Source organism: Branchiostoma lanceolatum, chromosome 1, assembly GCF_035083965.1.
Source record: "Branchiostoma lanceolatum isolate klBraLanc5 chromosome 1, klBraLanc5.hap2, whole genome shotgun sequence".
Classification (NCBI taxonomy): Eukaryota; Metazoa; Chordata; class Leptocardii; order Amphioxiformes; family Branchiostomatidae; genus Branchiostoma; species Branchiostoma lanceolatum.
The window spans coordinates 43,634,522-43,661,220 of NC_089722.1; the positions used below are offsets into that span (position 1 = coordinate 43,634,522).

The 26,699-nt window shown below is 43.3% G+C and overlaps 5 protein-coding genes across 8 annotated transcripts in view; 4 read left to right on the plus strand and 1 right to left on the minus strand.

Moving 5' to 3' along the window:
• LOC136424809 (zinc finger protein 569-like) overlaps positions 1 to 10,848 on the plus strand; it is a 50,125-nt gene extending 39,277 nt beyond the window's left edge. Inside the window, exons 1-2 of one of the 3 annotated variants that reach the window (XM_066413491.1) lie at positions 7,756 to 7,842; positions 8,463 to 10,848. In XM_066413491.1, coding sequence (XP_066269588.1) covers positions 8,470 to 9,840 — 1,371 coding nt within the window. In that variant the 5' untranslated portion in view covers positions 7,756 to 7,842; positions 8,463 to 8,469 and the 3' untranslated portion in view covers positions 9,841 to 10,848. Of the gene's footprint in view, positions 1 to 7,755; positions 7,937 to 8,462 lie in introns of those variants that run through there. The other 2 variants (XM_066413485.1, XM_066413475.1) reach the window with 2 other exon arrangements.
• LOC136424906 (zinc finger protein 431-like) lies at positions 1,313 to 3,380 on the plus strand. The gene is made up of 2 exons (XM_066413556.1): positions 1,313 to 1,366; positions 1,851 to 3,380. The coding sequence occupies exon 2, from the start codon at positions 1,858 to 1,860 to the stop codon at positions 2,974 to 2,976; it is 1,119 nt and encodes a 372-aa protein (XP_066269653.1). The 5' UTR covers positions 1,313 to 1,366; positions 1,851 to 1,857; the 3' UTR covers positions 2,977 to 3,380.
• On the plus strand, positions 4,167 to 6,427 carry LOC136424672 (zinc finger protein 782-like). The gene is made up of 2 exons (XM_066413301.1): positions 4,167 to 4,250; positions 4,998 to 6,427. Exon 2 carries the CDS (start codon positions 5,005 to 5,007, stop codon positions 5,986 to 5,988), a length of 984 nt encoding a protein of 327 aa, XP_066269398.1. The 5' UTR covers positions 4,167 to 4,250; positions 4,998 to 5,004; the 3' UTR covers positions 5,989 to 6,427.
• A 1,795-nt stretch (positions 10,849 to 12,643) lies between the features above and the next one.
• Positions 12,644 to 13,411, plus strand: LOC136427294 (gastrula zinc finger protein XlCGF57.1-like). Its single transcript, XM_066416109.1, has one exon. The coding sequence runs from the start codon at positions 12,644 to 12,646 to the stop codon at positions 13,409 to 13,411; it is 768 nt and encodes a 255-aa protein (XP_066272206.1).
• Positions 13,412 to 14,671: 1,260 nt separating this feature from the next.
• LOC136424839 (zinc finger protein 782-like) lies at positions 14,672 to 18,914 on the minus strand. 2 transcript variants are annotated; one of them, XM_066413522.1, is made up of 3 exons: positions 18,763 to 18,857; positions 16,490 to 16,526; positions 14,672 to 16,439 (listed from the first exon to the last, which is right to left on the minus strand). In XM_066413522.1, exons 2-3 carry the CDS (start codon positions 16,499 to 16,501, stop codon positions 15,330 to 15,332), a joined length of 1,122 nt encoding a protein of 373 aa, XP_066269619.1. In that variant the 5' UTR covers positions 16,502 to 16,526; positions 18,763 to 18,857; the 3' UTR covers positions 14,672 to 15,329. The 2 variants fall into 2 exon arrangements, with proteins under 2 accessions (XP_066269619.1, XP_066269610.1); XM_066413513.1 differs by having other exon boundaries at positions 14,672 to 16,526; positions 18,763 to 18,914.
• Between the last annotated feature and the right edge of the window lie 7,785 nt (positions 18,915 to 26,699).

Below are 26,699 nucleotides of genomic sequence, written 5' to 3' on the forward strand. Positions count from 1 at the left end.
ATCTACATCTACGCAGTCTGTATCAAGTACTTTGTGTCTGTAGTTTTCTTTAAAAAAGATACAACAGAAAGGAGCATACTTAATTAGAAATACTGTAAGTGTTAAGAATGTTGAGGTTTTAAAACTCAATAAGAAACTTATTTCTGTCAAATCTAATATAGGCTATCCTGACAGCTCACATCCTAACCTCTCTTGTGCTTCAGTGTAACAAGTGTGCATGAAGTTAAAGGCTGTATGTGATGTTTATTTTCTCACTTATGCTGTAAGCCTGTAACCTATACACTATATATTGGAACGCTAATAATCATGCTATGATGTAGAGTGTTTAACATTTTGTAGAATTGCAAAGTCTGTAATATGAAGCGACTTTCATGGCCGATATGTAAGAACAAAGTTGATTCAAATTATGCTGATTTCTGACAAGTGAAATAAAAACGTTTAATAGTTGAACAGGTTTCATTCCATTTTCCCTTGTTTGGTTGATGTAAGTTATTGTGATGCCGTACAGGGTACAGGCACCATCGTTATTGTTATCACTTTCATCAAAGCATAAAACTCTTTTCCTGACGTAATCCTTTCCGCACCCCACGAAATTGCCTCTGACAATAAAAGCGTTTAATAGGTATTATTATCATTTTCACCAAAGCACCCCCATGAAACTCATTTCCTGCATGAAGTAATTCCTTCCGTAACCGGTGATTTTTGCCATACCCAAAAGAAATTCCTGCGCATGTTTTAGCCGTATCCACTTTCAGTTCTTGCAGCACTCGGTTATTCCTACCTTATCCACTAGACGATGTACTTTTGTGCCGTATCCGATGGTGCTGCACAGTCACAGTCGTGTCTGAATACCCAGCCTTTACCAAAGCAAACACCGAGTGGCGTTGTACAAATCACACCCAATTTTGAAAACGTTTATATATTTGTGCAGCCTTTAGTGAGAAGCGGTCTAGAGAGAAGCAGAAATCAGTTTTGAGGTGAAGATTCATCAGTGCAAAAAAACACCTCGACGATCAGAGACAGTGAATTTGGTGGTTTAGAAATTACCATACATATATTTGCCATACTGTTCTTCATACACTACTTACCCTCACCCCCACCGTACTAGTACTGTTTCCATTCTGAACCTATAAACACACCCCCCCCCCTCGCACCCGATACAACCTCCATCTTGTCCCCAGGCTCTACAGGTACAGGTAAAATCTAACATTTTTGGCGAAGGCAACCAAGAAAAAGAATGTAGAAAGGGCAGTAGTCGTGTAAACGCTAAAAGTTGGCCTTCTGCGCCTGCGCCAATTACCGGTCTGTCCCCTTCATAGAAGACGCTTGCAGGATTTGTGAAGGTAAAAATCAACCCTGGAAGCAGGTAAGAAAGCGAGTTATGATAAATGACTACCCTTTCGTGAAGCAGAGGTGCTATAGGTTGTTTCTATGGTGTATGGGCCACACTAGCACGAAATGTAAGACTTTTCTGGGTGAGGAAATTTGAGAGGGGGAGGGGGGCGAAACCAAATGTCACACATCACGAGACAAAGGTGTTATTTAGAAAAGGTCTAAAAATCTTGCTATAGAACAACCAAATGGGACATCAGTACAATAACAAACATGTGTAATGATAGCAAATGCGTTCATGAGTGGTTAACTTAGAAAAATGGTTTATACAAGTTATAGCAGATTCATATTACGGAACGGAAGGCAGTATTAAAGGAAGAAAGTACGAGTGGGCCAGGTTTTAACGCCATTGCCATAGGAATGATGGCTGGACTGGACATTTTTGTGCCAGCAGAAAAAAAAAGCATTTTGAATTATGATATTTTTGATTGATGTCTTTCAAATTTTTTGTCCGTTAGGTTAGACATGGCAGATGCATGTTATGGGTCTCCTACTGCTGTTCCCCAGAGCTCCAATGAAGGGTCGCCCACTGTGGTTTTAGGGAATGGACGTACAAGCAATGTTATAGATCGGCCAACAGGAGCCAAAGCCAGTTGGGACAATCAGTCAAAAGCACATACTGATGAGAAACCCTACATGTGCGAAGAGTGCGGGTACAGGGCAGCTCAGAAGAGTCACATATCCAGACATATGAGAACCCATACTGGTGAAAAACCCTACAAGTGTGACCAGTGCGATTATTCTGCTGCTGAGAAATCCACCTTGAAGAGACATCTAGCAAAACACACCGGAGAGAAACCCTACATGTGCGGAGAGTGCGGGTACAGGACAGATCACAGGCGTAGCCTATCCAGACATATGAGAACTCATACTGGAGAAAAACCCTACAAGTGTGACCAATGTGATTACTCTGCTGTACAGAAAACCACCTTGCACAGACATCTAGCAAAGCACTCAGGTGAGAAACCCTACATGTGTGGGGAGTGTGGGTACAGGACTATTGGGAAGTTTGAGCTTTCCATGCACATGAGAACCCATACAGGTGAAAAACCTTACAAGTGTGACCAGTGTGACTATTCTGCTGCACAGAAATGTTATTTGAACAGCCACTTAGCGAAACACATCGGCAAGAAACCCTACATGTGTGGAGAGTGTGGGTACAGGACAGATCACAGGCATAGCCTATCCAGACACATGAGAACTCATACTGGAGAAAAACCCTACAAGTGTGACCAGTGTGACTATTCTGCTGCACAGAAATGTTATTTGAACAGCCATTTAGCGAAACACATCGGCAAGAAACACTACATGTGTGACGAGTGCGGGTACAAAACAACTAACAATTCTGACTTATCCGAACATATGAGAATCCACACTGGAGAAAAACCCTTCAAGTGTGACCAGTGTAATTATGCCGCTGCATATAAATCCACATTGGACAGACATTTAGCCAAACACTCTGGAGAAAAACCCTACATGTGTGGTGAATGTGGGTACAGGACAGCTCACAAGTCTCACCTATCCAGACATATGAAAACCCATACTGGTGAAAAACCATTTATACTGCATAGAAAGTCCATTTAGCCCGACAAATAGCAAGTTCAGGTGAGAAACCATACATGTGAGGCGAGTGTGGGTACAGGGCAACTGAAAAGTCTCATTTTTCCAAACATACATATCTTCATACATAAGAGAATTTCTACAAATATCATAACACTGCAGTATATGTACATCTGTTTATCCTCTATCGCGTATTACTATATGTGGTATTCGTGGAAAGAACTGTAACAGAGAGGAGCATGGTTTGGTGTAAGTGTAAGTGTAAGTGTAGATTAAGTATAAAGACGTGTAAAAACTCGGTAACAATCACTGTCAAATCTAATACAAGCTATCCTGACGACTGACTTTATACTGACATCCTACAAAAATTCGTTGCTTTTATGATATATTGGTATTTTCTAGTGATTAAAGTCGGTCCTGTTTGTGTAGGTGAAGGGTTTTTTTTGTGGGGGGGGGGGGGGGGGGGGCTTAAAAAATGTTTCTATAACAGCCTTGACCTCGCTCAAGCAGATGTTGGGGTGAAAGTTAAAAATGTTCTGGTGCTGGGACAGCTGTATGCCAGAATCAAATGTGGACCACCGGGAAATGTGATGATTTTCATGCCCAACATCTGCTTTGAGTTTGTCCCTGTCGTAGACTAGCCCACGGTGTGAACAGGAGTTGTACATGTTCGTACAGGAGGTTAAAGTTCACCAATCATATCAGCTGTACAGGAACCAGGCCACATCAATTTGATTTCATGGTTATAGAATTTTAAAAAAAGAAGAGATTGCTTAACTGAAAAAAAATCCATATGAATACAAGTGTATACATTCATATGAAGCTGCCTTATACATGGGGCCGCCGGCTTAACGTCACCATCCAAAAAAATTAATGCAACCCCTTACAACACGTCCGAGCTGGAGTCAACCCCTCGGATGGACCTCGATCCCTAGGATCCATGGAATTTGATGGCGACGCAGCGGGGTTGTGTTACCGCTTTCGCCACGGGGACAATCTTTAATGTCTGTTTAAGATGTTAAAGAAGTTCATGTTTGGTTTACTAAAATATCCATGTAAGATGCCGTTGTATTAATAAAGAGACATGTCTTGAAGGAAAAATGAGCGACGTAAGAATAGACAACAAAGAAAACATAAAGATCACCTAGGTACAAGGTAGGCAGAACGTATCGCACACTAACTGGGTAACGAGGCACAGGTTGTGACCTTTTGCCCCACACTAAGTTCACCTTTCACCCGCTGCTTCGCTAAGAAGACGCTTGCAGTATTTGTGAGGGTAAAATCAACACTGAAAGCAGGTAAGAACCTGAATTATGCTAAATATCTACCATGTCGTAAAGCAGAGGAGCTATAGGTCGTTTCTACGGCGTATGGGGCCACATTTGGGCGGAATTTAAGGCTTTTCGGGGTAAAAAAAACGAGAGGGGGAGGGGGGCAAAACCACACGTCTTTTGGAAATAAAAAAGTCGTTTTTGTAAGAAAAACTTACGAGGGGCTGTATATAGTATCACCAAACATGAAACGTAAAGGCAGATTTCCAGGTCACGCATGCGTGGTGAACTTTGGAGGCTCTCTGTAGGTCTGGCTGGGAGTATGACCATGAAGGGAAGATAATTTTCATATTTGTCTTTCATGTTTGAGAAATTACCATGCGCACTACTTGCACCAACTAGGCACAGCCTCATTACCCCTAAGGGTACCTACTGGCTGAGCTTCAATGTGAATATTCAAGGTGAATATGTTTAGCTAATAAACTGGGGGGTAACGAAGTTCTGTACGGTGTATACTGATTGTTCTCCCCCCCCCCCCGCACACACACACACACACCGCCCCAGCAATATCATCATTTGCCTTCCCTCAAGCACACCCTTAAATACACCCATATTTTCCTTTAGGAAATCGATCCATTAGGGCCCCAACCCCCATGCATAGCCTTTGGGCCAAGAAAGGATAGAATACTGAGGTAGACCAGTATCCTAGCCCACCTTTTTGAGGCATATTATCGATTGGTGTGTTTCACATTTTTATTTATTTTTGTCTGTCAGGTTAGACATGGCCGAAGCAGGTACTGGGTCTCCTACTGCCGTTCCCCAGAACTTCTGTGACGGGTCTCCTGCTGCAGTATTATTCAACAGGGATACAAGCAACGTCAAAGAACAGCCAGCAGGAGCCAAAACAAGTTTTCAAAATCAGCCTGGACCAGATACTGAGAAACCCTACATATGTGGGGAGTGTGGGCACAAGACAGCTGACAAGGGTAATCTTAAGAGACATATGAGAACCCATACTGGTGAAAAACCCTACACGTGTGACCAGTGTGATTATTCCGCTGCACAGAAATCCTCCTTGGACAACCATCTAGCCAAACACACCGGTGAGAAACCCTATATGTGTGGGGAGTGCGGGTTCAAGACCGCTCACAAGTGGAACCTATCTACTCATATGAGGACCCATACAGGTGAAAAACCCTACAAATGTGACCAGTGCGATTATTCTACTGCACAGAAAGTTCATTTGGACACACATCTAACGAAACACACCGGTGAGAAACCCTTCATGTGTGGCGAGTGCGGGTACAGGACAACTCAAAAGTCTGCCTTATCCCAACATATGCGAACCCATACGGATGAAAAACCCTTCAAGTGTGACCAGTGTGACTACTCTGCTAGACAGAAATCCACCTTAGACAGCCATCGAGCCCAACACACCGGAGAGAAACCCTACATGTGTGGGGAGTGCGGGTACAGGTGCCTCCGCAAGTCTCAGTTGTCCAGACATATGAGAACTCATACAGGTGAGAGGCCCTACATGTGTGGCGAGTGCGGGTACAGAGCAACTCAACAGTGCCACTTGTCCGAACATATGAGAACTCACACAGGTGAAAAACCCTACAAGTGTGACCAGTGCGACTATTCTGCTGCAACGAAAAAAACTTTGAATCAACACCTAGTAAACCACACTGGGAAAAACCCTACATATGTGGGGAGTGCGGGTACAGAACAGCTAAAAAGTCCCACCTGTCGAGACATACCTTGAACAGACATTTAGCAAAACACTGATGAGAAACCCTTTATGTGTGGAGAGTGCGGGTACAGGACAGCTGACAAGCGTAACCTAGAGTGGTAAGAAAAGCCTTCATGTCCGGCATCTAGGATAAACACACTTGTGTAATTGTGCACGGAGTGCAGGTACACAGAAGTTATCAAGCCATACAAACATGTTTATTGAAAAAAAATGGATGTAAGAACACTGCATGTGTTCAGTGTCAATGTTTTAGTTTCGAGTGTGCATCTGCAGTCATGCTGATCTGATGTCAAATTTGTAGTTCCCTTATTTGTAAGCAACATTTCCGCTTGGGGGGGGGGGCTTAACATAAGGTATAACACATGATCTCATGCTGTACTGGAACTGTGAAAATGCTTATTCATACAGAATAAAATCTCTACAAATGTGAGAACACTGCACAGTATCTGTACATCTACGCAGTCTGTATCAAGTAATTTATGTCTGTGGTATTCTTTAAAAAAAAAATACAACAAAGAGGAGCATACTTAATTATAAATACTGTAAGTGTAAAGAATGTTGAGATGTTAAAACTCAATAAGAAACTTATTTCTGTCAAATCTAATATAGGCTGTCCTGACAGCTCACATCCTAACCTATCTTGTGCTTTAGTGTAACAAGTATGCATGAAGTTTAAGGCTGTGATGTTTATTTTTTCACTTATGCTGTAAGCCTGTAACATATACACTATATATTGGAACACTAATAATCATGCTATGATGTAGAGTGTTTAACATTTTGTAGAATTGCGAAGTGTGTTATATGAAGCGACTTTCATGAACGATATGTAAGAACAAAGTGGATTCAAAGTATGCTAATTTCTGACAAGTGAAATTAAAACGTTTAATAGATGAACAGGTTTCATTCCATTTTCCCTTGTGTGGTTGATGTAAGTTATTGTGATGCCGCACAGGGTACAGGCACCATCGTTATTATCATCATTTTCATCAAAGCATTCTTTTCCTGACATAATTCTTTCCGCACCCCACGAAATTCCTTCCGAAAATGATAGATAATAATTAATAGATATCATTTTCAGCAAAGCACCCCCATAAAACTCATTTCCTGAACTAATTCCCTCCATAACCGGCGATTTTTGCCATTCCCACGAGAAAGAAATCCCTGCGCACCCTGCTATTCTAGCCATATCCATTTTCAGTTCTTGCAGCACTCGGTTATTCCTACCGTATCCACTAGACGATGTACTTTTGTGCCGTACCCAATGGTGCTGCACAGTCGTGTCTGAATACCTCGCCTTTACCAAGGCAAACACCGAGTGGCGTTGTACAAATCACACCCAGTTTTGAAAACGTTTATATATTTGTGCAACCCTTAGTGAGAAGCGGTCTAAAGAGAAATGGAAATCAGTTTTGAGGTGAAGATTCATCAGCGTAAAAAAAAACCTCGATGATCGGAGACAGTGAATTTGGTGGTTTAGAAATTACCATACATATATTTGCCATACTGTTCTTCATACACTACTTACCCTCACCCCCACCGTACTCCTGTTTCCATTCTGAACCTATAAACACAACCCCCACCCCCCACCCCTCGCACCCGATACAACCTCCATCTTGTCCCCAGGCTCTACAAGGTCATACAAGTAAATCTAACCTTTTTGGCGAAGGCAACCAAGACAAAGAATGCAGACAGGGCAGTAGTCGTGTAAACGCATTCTACAATGTAGGCGGAACTTCCCACGCAATAACTGGGTAACGAGGGACAAATCATGACCTTTCACCCCACGCTAAGTTCACCTTTCACCCGTGACTTTTCATAGAAGACGCTTGCAGGATTTGTAAAGGTAGAAATCAACCCTGGAAGCAGGTAAGAAAGCGAGTTATGATAAATGACTACCCTTTCGTGCCGCAGAGGAGCTATAGGTCGTTTCTGTGATGTATGGGGCACATTAGGACGGAATGTAAGGCTTTTCTGTGTGGGAAAATTAGGGAGGGGAGGGGGGCGACACCACACGTCACGAGGCAAAATAGTCGTTTTTGTCAGAAAAAAATCTGCAAAGGGTGTTACAGAACCACCAAAATGAGACAGAAGTACGATAGAAAACATGAGATCGGAAAACTTTACAAATATGGTTTGTAAAGCAGATTCGAAAGTGAAGAGGGGGGGAGTACAAGTGGGTCATGTTTGGAGGTAATTAAATGGGAGTGGTGGCTGCAAAGTCGTTGTGGCAGCTTCCTGGTTTGGAATCAGCAGAAAAATGATCTTTGATCTTTATTATCAACATGGCAGGAATACAAGTAATTTATACAATGTCACGGTATATTATGTTACCCCAGTTACCCCTGAATTGCGTTGATCTTACAAATCCCATCTATACACACAACGCAACAAAGAAGACAAAAACCGGAAATCAACACAAAATGCACTCTTGACTTACATTATTTTTTATTGATGTGTTTCACATTTCAAATGTATTTGTCTATTAGGTTAGACATGGCAGAGGCAGGTAATGGGTCTCTCACTGCTGTTCCCAAGAGCTTTTGTGATGGGTCTCCTACTGGAGTTTCACCGCACAGAAATGCAAACAATATTGAAGACGAGCCAGAAGCACAGACGGATGAGAAACCCTACATGTGCGGTGAGTCTGGGTACAGGTCAGCTAAAACATGTGGCCTAACCGGACATAGGAGAATCCATATGGGTAAAAAATCTTACAAGTGTAACCAGTGTGCCTATTCTGCTGCAGATAAATCCGCCTTGGACAGCCATCTAGCAATACACATGGGTGAAAAACCCTATATGTGCGAGAAATGCGGGTACAAGACAGCCAACAAGAGTGACCTACTTAGACATATGAGAACCCATACGGGTGAAAAGCCCTTCAAGTGCGACCAGTGTGATTATTCTGCAGCACGTAAATCCACCTTGAACAGCCATCTAGCCAAACACACTGGTGAGCAACCCTACATCTGTGGGGAGTGCGGGTACAGGACAGCTAACAAGCGAAACCTATCCAGACATATGAGAACCCATACGGGTGAAAAACCCTTCAAGTGCGACCAGTGTGATTATTCTGCAGCACGTAAATCCACCTTGAACAGCCATCTAGCCAAACACACTGGTGAGCAACCCTACATCTGTGGGGAGTGCGGGTACAGGACGGCTAACAAGCGAAACCTATACAGACATATGAGAACCCATACTGGTGAAAAACCCTACAAGTGTGACCAGTGTGATTATTCTGCTGCAAAGAAATCCACCTTAAACAGCCATCTAGACAAACACACCGGTGAGAAACCCTACATGTGTGGGGAGTGCGGGTACAGGACAGCTCAAAAGCTCAAGTTATCCATACATATGAGAACTCATACAGGAGAAAAACCCTACAAATGTGACCAGTGTGATTATTCTGCTGCACAGAAATCCAATTTGGACCGACATCTAGCAAAACACTCTGGAGAAAAACCATTCATGTGTGGGGAGTGCGGGTACAGGACAGCTCAAAAGCTCAAGTTATCCATACATATGAGAACTCATACAGGAGAAAAACCCTACAAATGTGACCAGTGTGATTATTCCGCTGCACAGAAATCCAATTTGGACCAACATCTAGCAAAACACTCTGGAGAAAAACCATTCATGTGTGGGGAGTGCGGATACAGAGCAACTCAAAAGTCTCACTTATCAAAACATATGAGATGCCATACTGGTGAGAAACCCTACAAGTGTGACCAGTGTGATTATTCTGCTGCTCAGAAATCCAATTTGGACCGACATCTAGCCAAGCACACTGGTGGGAACCCAACATGTGTGGGGAGTGCGGGTACAGAACAGCTCACAAGCTTCTCTTATCCCGACATATAAGAACCCATACAAGTGTGACGAGTGCGGGCACAGGACAGCTGACAAAGGTAACCTATCCCGACACAAGAGGACTCACACTGGTGAAAAACCCTTCAACTGTGACGAGTGTAATTATTCTGCTTCACATAAATCTACCACTTTGTACCAACATGTAGCCAAACACACCGGTGAGAAACCCTACAAGCGTGACAAGTGTGACTATTCTACAGCATTCAGATCCACTTTGAACCGACATTTAGCCAAACACACCGGTGAGAAACCCTACAAGCGTGACAAGTGTGACTATTCTACAGCATTCAGATCCACTTTGAACCGACATTTAGCCAAACACACTGGTGAGAAGCCCTACAAGCGTGACATGTGTGACTATTCTACAGCATTCAGATCCACTTTGAACCGACATTTAGCCAAACACACCGGTGAGAAACCCTACATGTGTGGGGAGCGTGAGAACAGGACAGTTCACAAGGCCTACGGCATTTCCCACAATCCTCTGCTGTGTCGGAACTCTGAGAAGACTTATTCATACAAAAGAGAATATCTTCAAATATGTTAACACTGTATAGTATCTGTACATCTACTTAGTCTCTACCAAGTACTTAATGTCTGTAACAAAGAATCCTGCAATAGAGAGGAGCATGGTTTGTTAGAAGCATCCTTCATGTAAAGAGGAAGTTGGTTTTAAAACTCAATACAAACTTCTTCCTGTCAAATCTAATATAGGCGACTAGTATCCTGACGTCTAGCTTTGCACTGACATCCAACAAGATGTTCTGCTTCATTGAAACGTATGCATAAAATTAGAGGCTGTCATGTTTATTATCTCACTTATTTACTAACCTGTACAGTATAAACTATTCATTAGTACACTAATGATTATGTTATACCTAATGTTTTATATGTTACATAAAGCGACCAATATGTTATATGAAGTGACTGTGATGGCTGATTTGTAAGATTAAAAAGCAAAAATAAAGTAACCAAATAAAATTTTCCATTGCATTTTAACTTTTATTTTTATTTCTATTAGATACGTTGTTGTACTAGCCGTACATGGTCACACCTAATTTCATGCATATGAGCGTGTAAGATCTTGTCCTGCTACCAAGCTATTGTCGTGCATATCAGCAGACGCATGATAATAGTTTATATTTACTAGTATAGTACGCGATAAAGTTCTATTGCACGTTCATGAAGTTGCGCTGAGCTGGACTGAGATAGATTGCGACAAGCTATGATGATGATGATGCCCGTGGGCTAATTGCAGATACATGTAGAAATATAGGAAAAACGTACATGTGACAGTAAACTGTTACTGACACTGTTTTAACTATAGCCTACTTATTACGAGTGTTTTCTACATCTGGACAAGCTGGGTTTTTTTTGGAGGCAGCTGAAGACGAAAAGTTTACAAAAGTGCACAGAGACCAGAAGGATTCACATACATACGCACACATAATGTATATTAGATGTCACCAGATATACATACAAAATATGTAAGGCAAAAACACTGAGCGTCTTTTGTGTACAAAATATGCTACCCGCCTCCGGTGATTTTTTCCCATCTGAATTACATTTAGCGTCACATATTCTGTGTGTGACATTCCTCTCTTGGCAAAAAAGGAAGATGGAAACAAAAGAAAAGCAGCGGATGGGTGCAACCATTCTACACTGAGTGGCTAATCAGGCACAAAATATGACCTTTCACCCCACACTAAGCTCACCTTTCATGCGCTGCTCGGGACAGAAGACGCTAATCGATTGTGAAGGGAAAAACCAGCACTGGAAGCAGGTAAATTTCACTAAAAATCTGCCATATCGTGAAGCAAAGCAGCTATAGGTCCTAGCTATGGTATATGAGCCACATTAGGACGGAATGTAAGACTTTTTCGGGATGAGAAGAATTGCCGAGGGGGAGGGGGGTGACACCACGAGACAAAAGGGTATGTTTTTGTTAGGGTGTTATTGTATCAAAGGTGAATGTCTAGATTTGCATAATAACGCCTTCACCTTTGACACTGCACATGCGTAGTAGCAACCGTGAACTAGCTTATTAGCTTATTATGTCACAACAATGATACAGAATTACAACAGAAACCATGACAAGGCGTTAATTTCCAGTTTGACCAGTATGCAAGCGTAGTCAACTTTGAAAAATATGCATACATGTATTCATGATAAAAATGAAGGGGAGGGGGGCAGTAAGTTTCGGGATCAGTACAAACAATGCACTCTTGACGCATCGTATTTGCGATTGATGTATTTCGTGTTTTTTTTTCTTCAAATTGTTGTTCATTATTATTTTAGACATGGCAGAGGCAGGTGATGGGTCTCCTACTGCTGTTCCCCAGAACTTCTGTGATGGGTCTCCTACTGGGGTTTCATCGGGCAGAGATGCAAGCAATGTTGAATATAAGCTGAAAGGAACCAAAACCAGGTTGGACAATTGGCCAGAAGCACAGACTGATGAGAGACGCTTCATGTGTGGCGAGTGTGGGTACAGGACTATCAGCAAGTCCAAGTTGTCCAGACATATGAGATCTCACACAGTTGAAAAACCCTACAAGTGTGACCTGTGCGACTATTCTGCTGCACGGAAATCTACCTTGGACAGCCATCTAGCTAGACACACCGGTGAGGAAGCCTACATGTGTGGAAAGTGTGGTTACAGGGCAACTAGAATTTCTGACTTATCGAAACATATGAGAACTCATACAGGTGAAAAGCCCAGTGTGATTATTCTGCTGCACAGAAATCGGCTTTGAACAGCCATCTAGCCAAACACACTGGTGAGAAACCCTTCATGTGTGGAGAGTGTGACTACAGGTGCCTTCGCAAGGCTCAGTTGTCCAGACATATGAGAACCCATACAGGTGAAAAACCGTACATGTGTTGGGAGTGTGGGCACAGAACAACTGAACAGTGCCACTTGTCTGAACCTATGAGAACTCATACAGGTGAAAAACCCTACAAGTGTGACCCGTGCGACTATTCTGCTGCACTAAAATCCACCTTGGACCGACATCTGGCAAGACACACAGGGGAAAAACCCTACATGTGTGGGGAATGCGAGTACAAGACAGCTAATAAGTCTCACCTATCGAGACATATCAAAACCCATACAGGTGAAAAACCCTACAAGTGTGACCAGTGTGATTATTCTGCTGCAGAGAAATCCAAATTGGACCGACATCTAGCCAAACACACCGGTGAGACACCCTACATGTGTGGGGAATGTGGGTACAGAACAGCTCACAAGTTTCACTTATCCCGACATATGAGAACCCATACTGGTGAAAGACCCTACAAGTGTGACCAGTGTGATTTTTCTACTGCAGGGAAGTCCAAATTGGACCATCATCTAGCCGTACATGCTGGTGAGAAACCCTACATGTGTGGCGAGTGCGGGCACAGGGCAGCTCAAAAGCGTGACTTATCCAGACATATGAGAACCCATACCGGCGAAAGGCCGTACAAATGTGACCAGTGTGACTACTCTGCTGCACAGAAATACACCTTGAAGAAACATTTGGCAAAACACACTGGAGAAAAACCCTACATGTGTAGTTAGTGCGGATACGGGACAACTCAGAAGTTTTACTTATCTAGGCACATGAAAACCCATACTGGTGAAAATCCACTACAGGTGTGACCAGTGTGATTATTCTTCTGCAGAAAAAGCCTATTTGGACCGACATCTAGCAGATGAAACCCTACATGTGCGGGGAGTGCGGGTACAGTGTAACTCAAAAGTCTCACTGATTCAGACATATCAGAACCCATAGTGGAGAGAAAAGAAATGAATTTGTGACAAGTTAGAGTATTCAGCAGCTCAGTATTAAACACTGGAACTCTATATTGTTTACTGAGTGCAGGTACAGGGCAACAGAAGTTATCCAGCCGGTTGTGCATTCGCAGTCGTGATGCATTGTGGTCTACCGTCAAAGTTTAAGGTTCATAATTTGTAACAATTATTTTTTAAAGCTGTTTGCAACACTCCTGCTTGGAATGACCTTAACCAATGACATCCCCCACAGTCCCCTGCGCTGCTGGAACTGTGAGAAGGCTTATTCACGCATCCATGATGGAAATATGATAGCACTGTACAATATCTAGTCTCTATCAAGAACGATTTGTCTGTGGTTATTGCAACTGTATGTTAGAAGTACTCTAACTAAAGAATATTTCCGTTAAACCTGATATGGCCTATCCTGACGGCTGACTTTGTATTGACGTCATACTAAATGTTGCGCTTCAGTGTAACAAGTGTGTATAAAGTTAAAGGCTGTGATGTTTATTATCTCACTCATTCACAAGCCTATACACTATATATTGGAACATTAATGATGGCGCTGCACCTAGAGTGTTTATCGTTATGAAGAATTGCGAAGTAAGCTTGTGTTATATGAAGCTACCGTCATGGCTGATATGTACAGTTGATTCAAAATATGCTCATTTCTGACAAGAATTAACGTTTGATACAAGAACAGGTTCCGTTACATTTTTTTTCTTGTGACGTAGATGTGATTTATTGTGTTACTATCCGGTTGTTCTGTCCCGTACACGTCAGGCGAAAGTCGTGTTGACATTCCTTGTACGGACTTCAACCCCGTTTGTCCGATAAACCCCCTTCTATGGCCAACCTGTCCTAAATATAGTGGTGAACATACATCAGTCATTTTTTTCTCATTTATTCATTTAACCAGTAGACACACTCAAGTAACCACTGTTTTGATATATGCAAGGAGGTTAAATATACCTGTATATTTAACCTCCTTGATATATGTAACATCACAGCATTTGTACTACTAATAAGTACTCTAACAACAAGTTTGGTATGAACACGTTTTTATTCTTCTCATCACCCTCATTCATCGTCATGAAACAAAACCTTTATACTAGACTAATCAAATCTAATACTACAGAATCCAAACGTAACTCATAATTTAACAAGAACTCTTTAAAATACTTCAACCGAACAGCTAAAACCTGCTAACAACAACGAGCATTCCCATAGAAAACTACAATAACTAATACATGATATGACATCTTACTGTAATAATAACAAATGTTTTTCTTGTCACTATTTCTGCCCCATGATGCACTGCTGGAGATTATCACCACCAGGTTTGGGCATGAGGGAAGACAAGTTAGTTCCCGCCAAGTAGCAAACGTGCTTCACAAAAAGGTGACATTGAATCCAGTGTACGTTTCTACAACACTTTCGCCAGAGATCACTACATCGTCTCTATGTTAAAATGTACTTTCGTTTCTGATCTGGACTTATACAGGACATGAAACACATCAGAAAGTAAGTGGAATCCGGCAAATAGTCTCACATAGGCTGACTATGCCAGTTTGTCTCGTATACCCTATGTCCTTTTGTTAATTTCCTGTCCATTTGTTAATTTCTCGAAAGAAGCAGACAACATAAACATGAATTGTGATAAACTTGTAGTATCACATCAAACTGTTTGGACATGTACACATCAGTTTGGCTTATTATCGGCGTGTTTCTTCATGTGTTTCCTCAAATTAGACCTGTCACCTGTAGAATAACTACAGACGTTACACTTGTGAGGTTTCTCGCCAGTGTGGGTACGAATGTGTCGCTTTAATGCGGACATTTGTGCTGCAGCATAATCACAAACCTCACATTTGTGAGGTTTCTCACCAGTGTGGGTAGCCATGTGGTCCTTCAATGTGGACCTCTGCGCTGCAGAATAACCACAAACCTCACATTTGTAAGGTTTCCCCCCAGTGTGGGTAGCCATGTGGCGCTTTAATTTAGACATTTGTGCTGTAGAATAGTCACATAATTCACACTTGTAAGGTTTCTCACCAGTGTGGGTAGCCATGTGATACTTCAAAGTGGACTTTTGTATTGCAGAATAATCACAAACTCCACACTTGTAAGGTTTCTCACCAGTGTGAATAGCCATGTGCTGCTTTAAGTGAGACATGTGTGCTGCAGAATAGCCACAAATGCCACATTGGTAAGGTTTCTCCCAAGTGTGTGTAGCCATATGACGCTTCGAATTACACTTCAAGGCTGTGGAGTAAGCACACGTCTCACAGCTGTACGGTTTCTCACCAGTGTGTGTAGCCCTGTGCAACTTTAAGTAGGACACATGTACTGCAGAATAGTCACAGACTTCACACTTGTACCGTTTCTCACCAGTGTGTGTACCCATGTGACTCTTCAAATTGCTCTTCCGGGCTGTGGAGTAAGCACACATCTCACAGCGGTAGGGCTTCTCACCAGTGTGTGACCTCATATGGACCTTTAAATATGATTGGATGACTGCAGAGTAGTCGCACTGTGCGCATTTGTACGGCCGGTAGTTACTGTGTTTCGCCATGATGTGAAGTTTGAGGTGAACCTTTCGTGCAGCAGAATAGTCGCAGACAGCGCACTGAAAAGGTCTCTCACCACCGTGAGTTGCCCTGACATCCTTTACAAGGTCTTCTTTTGTTTGTTTACTTTCACCCGCGGCGTGCGACGTCCTAACGTGCCGTTTCAGGGCGGACATTTTGGATGTGGAGAACTCGCATTCCCGACATCTATGTGGTCGCTCACCGCTGTGAGTCTTGCGACGCTGTTTCCTTGTCCCTCCCTGGTCTGTTTCTGGACAAGCCTGTTTCTCTTCTGTCTGTTCATGCAGATCTTCTGCTGCTTCTTCCATCTAATAAAAGGGGAAAAGTTAGAAGTAAACAAAAAACTTGGTGTTGTAACTTGTTTGACACAATGAAATGATGTCAAGAACGCGCTAGATGATAACTACTTCGGCCATCACGGAAACCACTTGCCCCACTACCAAGTTTCCACCCGATCTCTAAATATCTTAAGTGCAGGTCTACTCTCACCTCTCAAATAAACGTACCGGTACGTTTATTTTTTTTCGCCAATAGTTCCACCCTGTACTTTCTTATTCTAGACGGTACGTTTATTATTTTTTGAAAAATTGAGGCTTTGCAAACCAGAAATCCCTCTAAAATCGTAAGTTAAGGTTTTTCTGCCCATATTTCCCCGGTATTTTTGCTCGTAATTCGCTATTTTTCGGCCTACCGGCGTTGATTTTCTCGCCGCTTTGACGGCCTTGTGAAAATTATCCTGGCGGCACTCGTAACATATCGGTCGATATCGCTATGACGCTACAAAGTAAACCGGAAAATAAGACGCGACATTGACATTTTAAAATACAATTTTCATATAAATAACTTTGATAGTCTCTGTTTACATCGTAAACCAAAGCACGCTGATCAAAAACGTGTGGAGTAGGGTGCTCGCCTACACAGGGAATAATAATTTCCTGTCCACTATATCCGTAGTATCGGCAGCGCGGCGGAAGAATTATTTGTTCGCAGAAGACATGTAACACGTTAAAACAACAATCATAACTTAACTTCCCTTGTGATATGTGTTTTGAGGCCACAAAATCTCTAAAACGGCAGAAATATGTCCGATATGATTCGGTAAACAACAGCGCGAAATCGCGAAACATGGCCGCCACTCTCAGGCATGGCGACAGTAAAACTAGCAGCATATTGCGTAGTGCGGATACCGATCTTTAAAATGATACCGTAAACGCATGGAAATATTATATTTTTGGGGCAACGATAGACACACAGCGCCATATTTATTTTCAGAGGGTTCATTTTTCTAAATAATCGTAAGATTTTCCCAATTTTGGCGGTTCATCGCGGGTTTATAGTGTCAACACGTAATGGGTAACTTCTTAGTATGTGCGGTCTGTGACGTTGAGCTACTTTTACAGTCAATCTCTATTCAATATTGTGGGATTTACCGCGGGAACTCGAAATCCGAGCGTCTCACTTTGTTTTCGACGCTATGGAGCAAAAGTTTATAGACATATTTCTTCTGTGGAAGGACTGTGTTCATATTTGTGTTTTTTTGTGGTTGATGTCTTTAGAAAATATGATCAGGTACATTTAACTTTTAAAAGTACTCTGATGATTTTTGTTATATGTCACTGATTGTCAGTCATAATAAAATGATATAACACTTTTCTTTGATCACTTGCTTCAAGTTCCAAGTAGAAAAAGCATGTATCATGTACATTTTCACTTGTTGAATTTGAAAGCACCGTGGCCCCCGGTTAGGGGTCATAGCGGGGAACCTATGCCCAATTTTTCAATATTACTATTATATTTTACGAAGAGGCGAGGAAAATCATCATGATTTGAACAAGCTATGGACAGTTATTCTGTTCAATATCTATATACTTAATAGGTATGGCATAATTGACTAAATATAAGTTACCTACCTGCTTATTATCTTATTTCCCTCTGACAGTGACAGTTGTACATGTGTGGACACAGTTTACCTAGCCTCGACTGTCGATTTTTGAAATTTTCCGGGGGGTACTTTTATTCCAGAGGGTACTTATATTACATTTTGAAAATTTGTCCGGGGGGTACTTCTATTCCAGGGGGTACTTCTATTTGAGAGGTGAGAGTAAGTAACGGGGCCTAGCTGGTGCAAAATTTCCTTGGGGGGATGTTTGCGCTAGAGCCGAGGAGCTCAGGCCCACGGAAGCCCCGGAAACAGTTTGGCACCCAGGCTAACCGAATTTCCCAGGGACCGCTCTCCGCTCTTCTACATCTGGTATTGATTACAGGGATGCCATGACGTCACCTAGTGCCGTGTCGCTTGTGTCTAAATGTCGGAACTAAACACCACGTCGACAAGATATAAAATGTGCCCTGAGCAGACCGACAGTCAAAGCATGGATTTGAACGAGAGCAAAGGTTCTATTACCCGGCTGTGCACGCTTACGTACTGGCATCGTCATAGCTGACACTGACACTGTGACAGATTTTAGTTCTATCGCCCCCCTCGCCCCATATCCCGGCACCAGCACGACAGGGAGTTCATGTAAGAACAAACTTCAGTCTAACCTGAGACACAGCTTGGCCGCCAGGACGCTCTCGGAACGACGCCTCCTCTGTCAGGTTGGACGACATTTCTCTCCGAACTTTCCAACTCTCGTAAACAAACGTCACAGAAACGTCACAGTGTGACCTCACTCCTAAAAGGTCAAAGGTTACAGTGCCTGGCCCCAGTGCTACCAATAACGACAGTGTAAGTATGCAACCTCCTTGATGTATGTTAATACATAAATATCCCGTGCATATAAGAACAGTCCTATTTTGAGTTTAGAAAAGGGAACAAAGAAAGAAAAGTACACAAATATAAAGATGGATTTGTGCGATGCTTCTATAATGTAGGCAGAACTTCCCACACACTAACTGGGTAATCAGGCACAAAATATGACCTTTCACCCCACCTAAGTTCAGCTCTCACCCGCCGTTGTTTCGCCCAGAAGACGCTTGCAGTTTTCGTGAAGGTAAACAGAGAAGCAGGTAAGAACTTGATTTACCATAAATATCTGCCTTATCTTGAAGCAGAGGAGCTATAGGTTATTTCTATGGTGTATGGGTGACATCAGGACTGAAAGGTAGGCTTTTCGGGGTGAGAATTTTGGCGACTGGGGAGGGGGGCGAAACTACACATCTACATCTACATCTACATAGGTGTCACATCACTCACACACACTCACTCATGACCCATGACCTCAGTGGTCGTAGGGGCGTCATGACAGCCAGCCGCAATGATCCGTGCCCATCCTGTTCTGTCCTCGGCCTCTCTGATCAGCTGTGCAGTGCTCAGGCCAGTCCATGTCACATCGCTCGGGACTAAAGGGCCATTTTTGTTAGAAAAGCTCTAAGAAGGATGCTGCAGTACTGTGATTCACTTTATCTTCATGGTAACAAAATTTCACGGCGTACGGAAAATGGACATTTTCACTGAACTTTAACTTCACGGTGGCGGCAAGTGATTTACAAAACAGATGTGTGAAGGAATCATAAATGATAACAACAGGTTTTTCCCGGTGATGATAAGTTCATGGAGCAGACGTCACCGTGAAAACAGTTAATATGAAGTTACAGTGAAAGAAGAAAAATACAGAATCACTAAGTAATCCTATAAGTATAGACAGAATTACAACGGAAACAATATTAATGGTAGAGTAGAGTAGAGTAGAATTTTCGGTCAGGTAGGACTGCTCCAGTTTAGACCGCTCTTCATTGTCGAATTCCATTTCACTCAACTGCCATGGTGGGTTTGTGTGGATGTTCCAAAGCTCTGTGGTTGTACTTTACAGGGTGAACTTCCATGTACCTGTCGAATCTGGCTTTGAAGGCATTAACTGAGGGAGCGTTGATCACTTCTTCTGGGAGTCGATTCCACCAGGGGACCACCCTGTGCTTGAAGAACAGCAACCTCCTGTTTGTTTTTGTGAATGTTCTTGTTAGCCGTAAGCTATGGCCTCTTGTCCTGGCCTCAGATTGTATCTCAGGTATGCATGGGGCGGTGTCAAACAGCCCATGTGCATATTTAAAGGTGTTAATTAAGTCCCCCCGTAGCCTTCTGTAAAGCAGAGTTGGTAATTTCAATGTTCGCAGTCTTTCTTCGTAGGTTAAATCTCGCAGGCCTGGTACCCTCTTAGTGGCTCTCCTCTGTACATTTTCTACCATGTCCACCATTTTCCACGTACCGGGTGACCATATTGGTGCTCCGTATTCGAGGTGAGGCCTCACAAGGGATTTGTATAGAGTTACGAACATGACATTGTCGATGTGTGAGAATGTTCTCCAAAGCAAACCTGCCATTTTGTTGGCTTTAGATACGGCCAAAGTCACATGCTTCTCAAAAGACAGGTCACGGTCTGTAGTGATCCCAAGGTCTTTCTCATGGCTGCTGGACTCGAGATAAACTGGTTTACTAGTGTGGTCCATCATATGGTATGTGAAGTCAGGGTGTTTAGAGCCGATTCGGAGCACCGTGCATTTACTTGGGTGAAACTTGAGCTGCCAAGATATGGCCCATTCTTGAAGACGGTTTAGGTCATCTTGAAGTAGTTGGCACTCCATGGGTTCACGCACTGTGCGGTATAACTTGGTGTCATCCGCAAAAAGTTTCAGCTTGCTGCTTACAACTTCCGGCATGTCATTGACAAAGAGTGTAAATAAGACTGGCCCCAGGACACTACCCTGGGGGACTCCACTGGTCACTGGCGCCCACGACGACCTAGCCCCGTTCACACACACTCGTTGCTTCCGTTCGCTGAGAAAAGAGACAATCCACTGTAGTAGTTGCCCTTTGATGCCATAGCTTTCAATTTTAGCAATTAAGCGTTTGATTGGAACAGAATCAAACGCTTTCTGAAAGTCTAGGTAAATGCTGTCCACGGGTTTGTCATCGTCTAACCATTCTGTCCATTCATCTAGACACTCAAGTAGTTGAGTAGTGGTGGATCTTCCGGGTAAGAAACCGTGCTGGTGCGCTGTAAACAAGTTATTGTCCCTCATGTGGTTTACAACTGCATCTCTGATCATACTTTCCATGACTTTACCAGCGACGGACGTAAGGCTTACAGGTCTGTAGTTGGACGGCTCTTTCTTGTTGCCTTTCTTAAAGATGGGTGTTATATCGCCCGTTTTCCATTCCTGTGGTAGCCTGCCTTCCCTGAGAGATTTGGTAAAAATGGCAGAGAGTGGCACAGACAAGGGTGTTGCCAGTTCTTTCAGAACTCTGGGATGGATGCCATCGGGACCCATAGCTTTGTTGTGGTTCAGGTTTTTGAGTCTTGTACATACTTTGTCTGCAGATAAATCAAGTTCTGTGAGATCCTCATTGTACTGTCTGCTTGTTGTATCAGGAATACTGTCAACTTTTTCCCTAGTGAAGGTACTTATGAAGAATTTGTTAAGACTTTCTGCTTTCTCCATGTCGGTTGTTGCTACAGATGTGCCGTCAACCAGCTCAGGAATTCTCTCACTAGTTTTTGACTTTCGCTTCACGTACTTCCAGAAGAGTTTAGTGTTCTCTTTTATGTTTTTTGCCATTTGCTTCTCGTAGTCCTTTAACGATTTTCTAGCCGTCCATCTTGCCTGGTTTCTTGCCTTGGTGTATTTTAAGTAGTCTTCATGGTGTTTAGTTGCAGTGTACCTCTTCCATGCCTTTTGCTTTTTGTTAAGTTTATTAGTTGTTTCTCTATTCTTCCAGGGTAGCTCGTTCTTCTTTTTGTACGATTTCCTGGGTATGTGTTCCTGCACAGCAGCTCTAACAGTATTGGAGAAAAATGTCCAACTTTGTTCAATGTCTTTGTCTTGGAGAATTTCTTCCCAGTCTCGATCTAACTCATGTGCCATGGCTTCGTAGTTTCCCTTGTTGTATTGGGTGTATTCAGAGTTCACATGTGTTCTTGCTGTGTAGCAGTTAAAGTTAAATGATAACATGATATGATCGCTTTTGCCGATGGGATGACATGTCTCTATGTGTTCAATCATGTTGCTCTCGTTCGTAAAAACAAGATCAAGTATATTGCTCTCCTGGTTAGTCCTGTAGCGTGTGGGAACTGATACGTGCTGGAAAAGATACGAGTCACTGGTGGCTTCCAGGAATTTCCCGGCTTCACTTGTATCAGAGTTGGTCGATCCTACACCGTCGGACCATTTGATGTTGGGAAAATTAAAGTCACCAAGGCACAGTATGTGAGAGTGCTTGCTTGTAGAGCAACTTCTAATGAAGTTGTTCAAGTTCTCATTATTCTCTGTAGTTGAGTTGGGACTCCTGTAGACAGCCATTATCAGCAACTTGTCATGTTTTGCTAGTTGGACCTCTGCCATAACTGTTTCATGTGTTTTTGCTGAAACTGGTATATCCGGAACCCCCGAGTCCAGAATGTCCTTTATGTGCACTGCTACACCCCGAACTCCTTGTTCTGTAGCATTTGTGTATAAGTTATACCCCGGTGTCTGTAGGTCAATCAAAGACATTGAGAATCTAGAGTTTTTCGGGTTGGTTTCGGTGGTTATTATGATGTCTGGTTGAAGGTCATCAATTACAGCTTGGTATTCTGCTTTTTTGTTCGTTGCACAGTCAATGTTAGTATATATGATACTGAGGTGTCTGTTTTTGTCTTTTTTTCCGAGTGGATCTTCATTATACGTGTGTTTTTCGTCGTCTTGTTCTAGATGACTGTCGCTTGTACTGGGATGTCTTTTGTTTTGTTTGTTGCTCTCTTCCTTATAATATGCATCTTTGGGTATGTCCCCCTCACGACGTGTATCCAATCCCCCGTCCCTTCCTGTTGTGTTAAGTTTTTTGCCTCCTGGACAAGTAACCTGATCTTCTCTCTTTCCTCTCTGCTCAAGTCTGCTGTGACTCTTATTTTTTTCATTTTATCCTCTGCCCCCTTCAGCTTGTAGAGCTTATCTAGAATGATAGCTCTGTCTGCTTTGCTTTGAAGAATGACTTTCAGTGGTCGACCTTTTCCTGGATTTATGTCTTTCTTCCCTAGTCTGTACATTTCCTTGACCTCCACCTGTACCTCGAGATGATCATTGAGGAGACTTTCTATGAACTTCTTGTCGTGTTCTTTCCTTCCGTCTGTTTCTTCCACTTCTTCTATGTTATGTATAATGAGGTTTTGCTTTCTCTTCTCCTGTTCATCAGCTGCCTCCCTTTGCTCAACTAATGCTTCCTTCAGAATCGCTGCAAAATCTGGTGTTTTAGCTCTACGTCTCGTCACTGTTTTCCAAGGGTGTTGGTTTTGGTTTGTATCACCCTCAGTGTCGTCGTCGATGTTGTTACTCTGTGTTCCCCTCTCTGGTGTTTTCCCACTGCTCTGTGAGTTGTATTCAAGATTGTCTTCGAGCGCTATCTCTACCTGTCGTAGCCGTTTACTTTGGTCATCCTGAGCTGTTACTAGTTTGTTTTCTAATGATGCTACTTTCTCCACAATTTCATCTAACTTCTCTAAGAGGTTGGGTGCCTCACTTGGATTACCCTTTCCAACTTTGAAACAGTCTTGGACTAACAGTTTACAGTTCCCACAGAACCAGCATACGTCATCCCTCTGTAACTTCCTTAACGCTTTGAATTCTTGTTGAGATAGTGTGGTACATGTCAAGCAGAAGTGGCTGTTACATCCGTCGCATGTGAGAACTTGACAACCGTCATCATCAATTAATTTGGTGTTACATTTTTTACAGACCCATTCTGTTTCACATGTGATTGTACTTGTTACATCCGCAGGACATGTGCTTCCTGTTAATCCCTTCTTCCTGGGTTTCCCCTTCTTGGGTGGGGTAGCCCCCCGATCCCCATTCATTGCTGAATAAGAATAAGTCTGGCTTAACTGGTGACAGGAAAAACAAACTGACCTTGACCTCTCCAAAAACTGAATACTGAATACGAGTCTGTAATTGACCTCCCTGGGAATTGTGGACAATACTTGCGGTTGTTCGTCTTGAGTCGTCCTGAGTTTTCTTCTGGGGTTTCCCCCCTTGCTTGCTTCAGATCAGAACTCGTTCAAGCTTCCTTCTTCTTCTGGGGTTTCCCCCCTTGCTTGCTTCGGATCAGAAATCGTTCAAGCTTCCTTCTTCTTCTGGGGTTTCCCCCCTTGCTTGCTTCGGATCAGAACTCGTTCAAGCTTCCTTCTTCTTCTGGGGTTTCCCCCCTTGCTTGCTTCAGATCAGAACTCGTTCGAGCTTCCTATTTCTTCTGGGGTTTCCCCCCTTGCTTGTTACAGAACTCGTTCAAGTTTTCCTCCGTTTCTTCTAAACTCTACTCTACTCTCTCTTTATCCGTCTGGGCTTTCCTGCCAGAGAAACTGTACTAGTCCAGCAGGGCTCGTCTGGACTTTCCTGCCAGAGAATCTGTACTTGTAGGGCCCGAATATTCCTGTAATCCCCGCCTGTTTCCACGCTGTGTCCTGTCGGTGAGCAGTTCCCGAGGTCCTGCCGTCGTTTCGCTCACCGCCGCCACCTTCCTTGTCGGAGAAACGGGTAAATGTTCCTCAAAAACGAGCCAAAAATGCAGGGTTCTAAAAATGGTGGGGGAATCCAAGATGGCGCCTACACGTGCGCCCCCCTCCCACTAATCTAAAAACGCACAAATTTCGTTTAAAAAGAGCAATTTTCGCTAAAAAATCAGTACGAAAGTTCCTAAGCTGTTCTCGCTATCTTGTAGGATAAAAAACACTAACTGACAACACTGAAATCTAAAAAGAATCGAAAATTTGCGATAAAATCAGGAGCTATCTCATAAGCACGTCCGTACAGTGGAGCATCATGGGTAAGGTCAAAAGCAAAATGGTAAAAGCAAAATTTCATGTCATGTATGTGTAGTAACATTTGGAAATACATGTACTCATGATAAAAATGAGGGGGCGGAGAAGGGGCCTAGCAAGGGAAGAGTACAAGTGGGACAGGTTTTACCGTCATTACGATGTGAGTTAAGGCTTGACAGTAGTGGCAACTTCCCATTTTTGGTATAAGTAGAAAAAATACACTCTTGACGTATCGTTTTTTTTTCAAATGATTTGTTTAATCTTTTCAAATTGTTTGTCAATTATTATCTTAGACATGGCAGAGGCAGGTAACACTGCACGAAAAGTGGGATTTACCAAATCTACCTGGAAGGAGTAAATTGTTGGTAAATATGGTGTATGACATTTACCCACCTTTACCATACATTTACCAAGTAAATACCGGTAAATCCCTGTTAAATGAGTGTAAACCCCTGCAAAACTGTATCTCAAGTGCAGTTACTTGGAGTGCATATAACATCCCTCCCTACCCTTAGATAACAGATATTACAGGGCGGGGGAATTGGAGTGCATATAACATCCCTCCCCGCCCTTCCATAACAGATATCACAGGGCGGGGGACTTGGAGTGCATATAACATCCCTCCCCGCCCTTCCATAACAGATATCACAGGGCGGGGGACTTGGAGTGCATATAACATCCCTCCCCGCCCTTCGATAACAGATATCACAGGGCGGGGGACTTGGAGTGCATATAACATCCCTCCCCGCCCTTCGATAACAGATATCACAGGGCGGGGGACTTGGAGTGCATATAACATCCCTTCCCGCGCCCTTCGATTACAGATATCACAGGGCGGGGGACTTGGAGTGCATATAACATCCCTTCCCGCCCTTCGATAACAGATATCCCAGGGCGGGGGACTTGGAGTGCATTAACATCCCTCCCCGCCCTTCGATAACAGATATCACAGGGCGGGGGACTTGGAGTGCATATAACACCCCTCCCCGCCCTTCGATAACAGATATCACAGGGCGGGGGAATTGGAGTGCATATAATATCCCTCCCCGACCTTCGATAACAGATATCACAGGGCGGGGGACTTGGAGTGCATTAACATCCCTCCCCGCCCTTCGATAACAGATATCACAGGGCGGGGGACTTGGAGTGCATATAACACCCCTCCCCGCCCTTCGATAACAGATATCACAGGGCGGGACTTGGAGTGCATATAACATCCCTTCCCGCCTTCAATAACAGATATCACAGGGCGGGGGACTTGGAGTGCATATAACATCCCTTCCCGCCTTCGATAACAGATATCACAGGGCGGGGGACTTGGAGTGCATATAACATCCCTTCCCGCCCTTCGATAACAGATATCACAGGGCGGGGGACTTGGAGTGCATATAACATCCCTCCCCGCCCTTCGATAACAGATATCACAGGGCGGGGGACTTGGAGTGCATATAACATCCCTTCCCGCCCTTCGATAACAGATATCACAGGGCAGGGGACTTGGAGTGCATATAACATCCCTCCCCGCCCTTCGATAACAGATATCACAGGGCGGGGGACTTGGAGTGCATATAACATCCCTTCCCGCCCTTCGATAACAGATATCACAGGGCGGGGGACTTGGAGTGCATATAACATCCCTCCCCGCCCTTCGATAACAGATATCACAGGGCGGGGGACTTGGAGTGCATATAACAT

Excerpts from the sequence above, each read along its gene's own strand:
- LOC136424906 (XM_066413556.1), top strand. The coding sequence starts at position 1,858 with ATGGCAGATGCATGTTATGGGTCTCCTACTGCTGTTCCCCAGAGCTCC.
- LOC136424672 (XM_066413301.1), top strand. The coding sequence starts at position 5,005 with ATGGCCGAAGCAGGTACTGGGTCTCCTACTGCCGTTCCCCAGAACTTC.
- LOC136427294 (XM_066416109.1), top strand. The coding sequence starts at position 12,644 with ATGTGTGGAGAGTGTGACTACAGGTGCCTTCGCAAGGCTCAGTTGTCC.
- LOC136424839 (XM_066413513.1), bottom strand. The coding sequence starts at position 18,828 with ATGTCGTCCAACCTGACAGAGGAGGCGTCGTTCCGAGAGCGTCCTGGC. Across the intron at positions 16,527-18,762 it reads GCGGCCAAGCTGTGTCTCAG|ATGGAAGAAGCAGCAGAAGA; the intron begins GTTAGACTGAAG and ends CCCTTTTATTAG.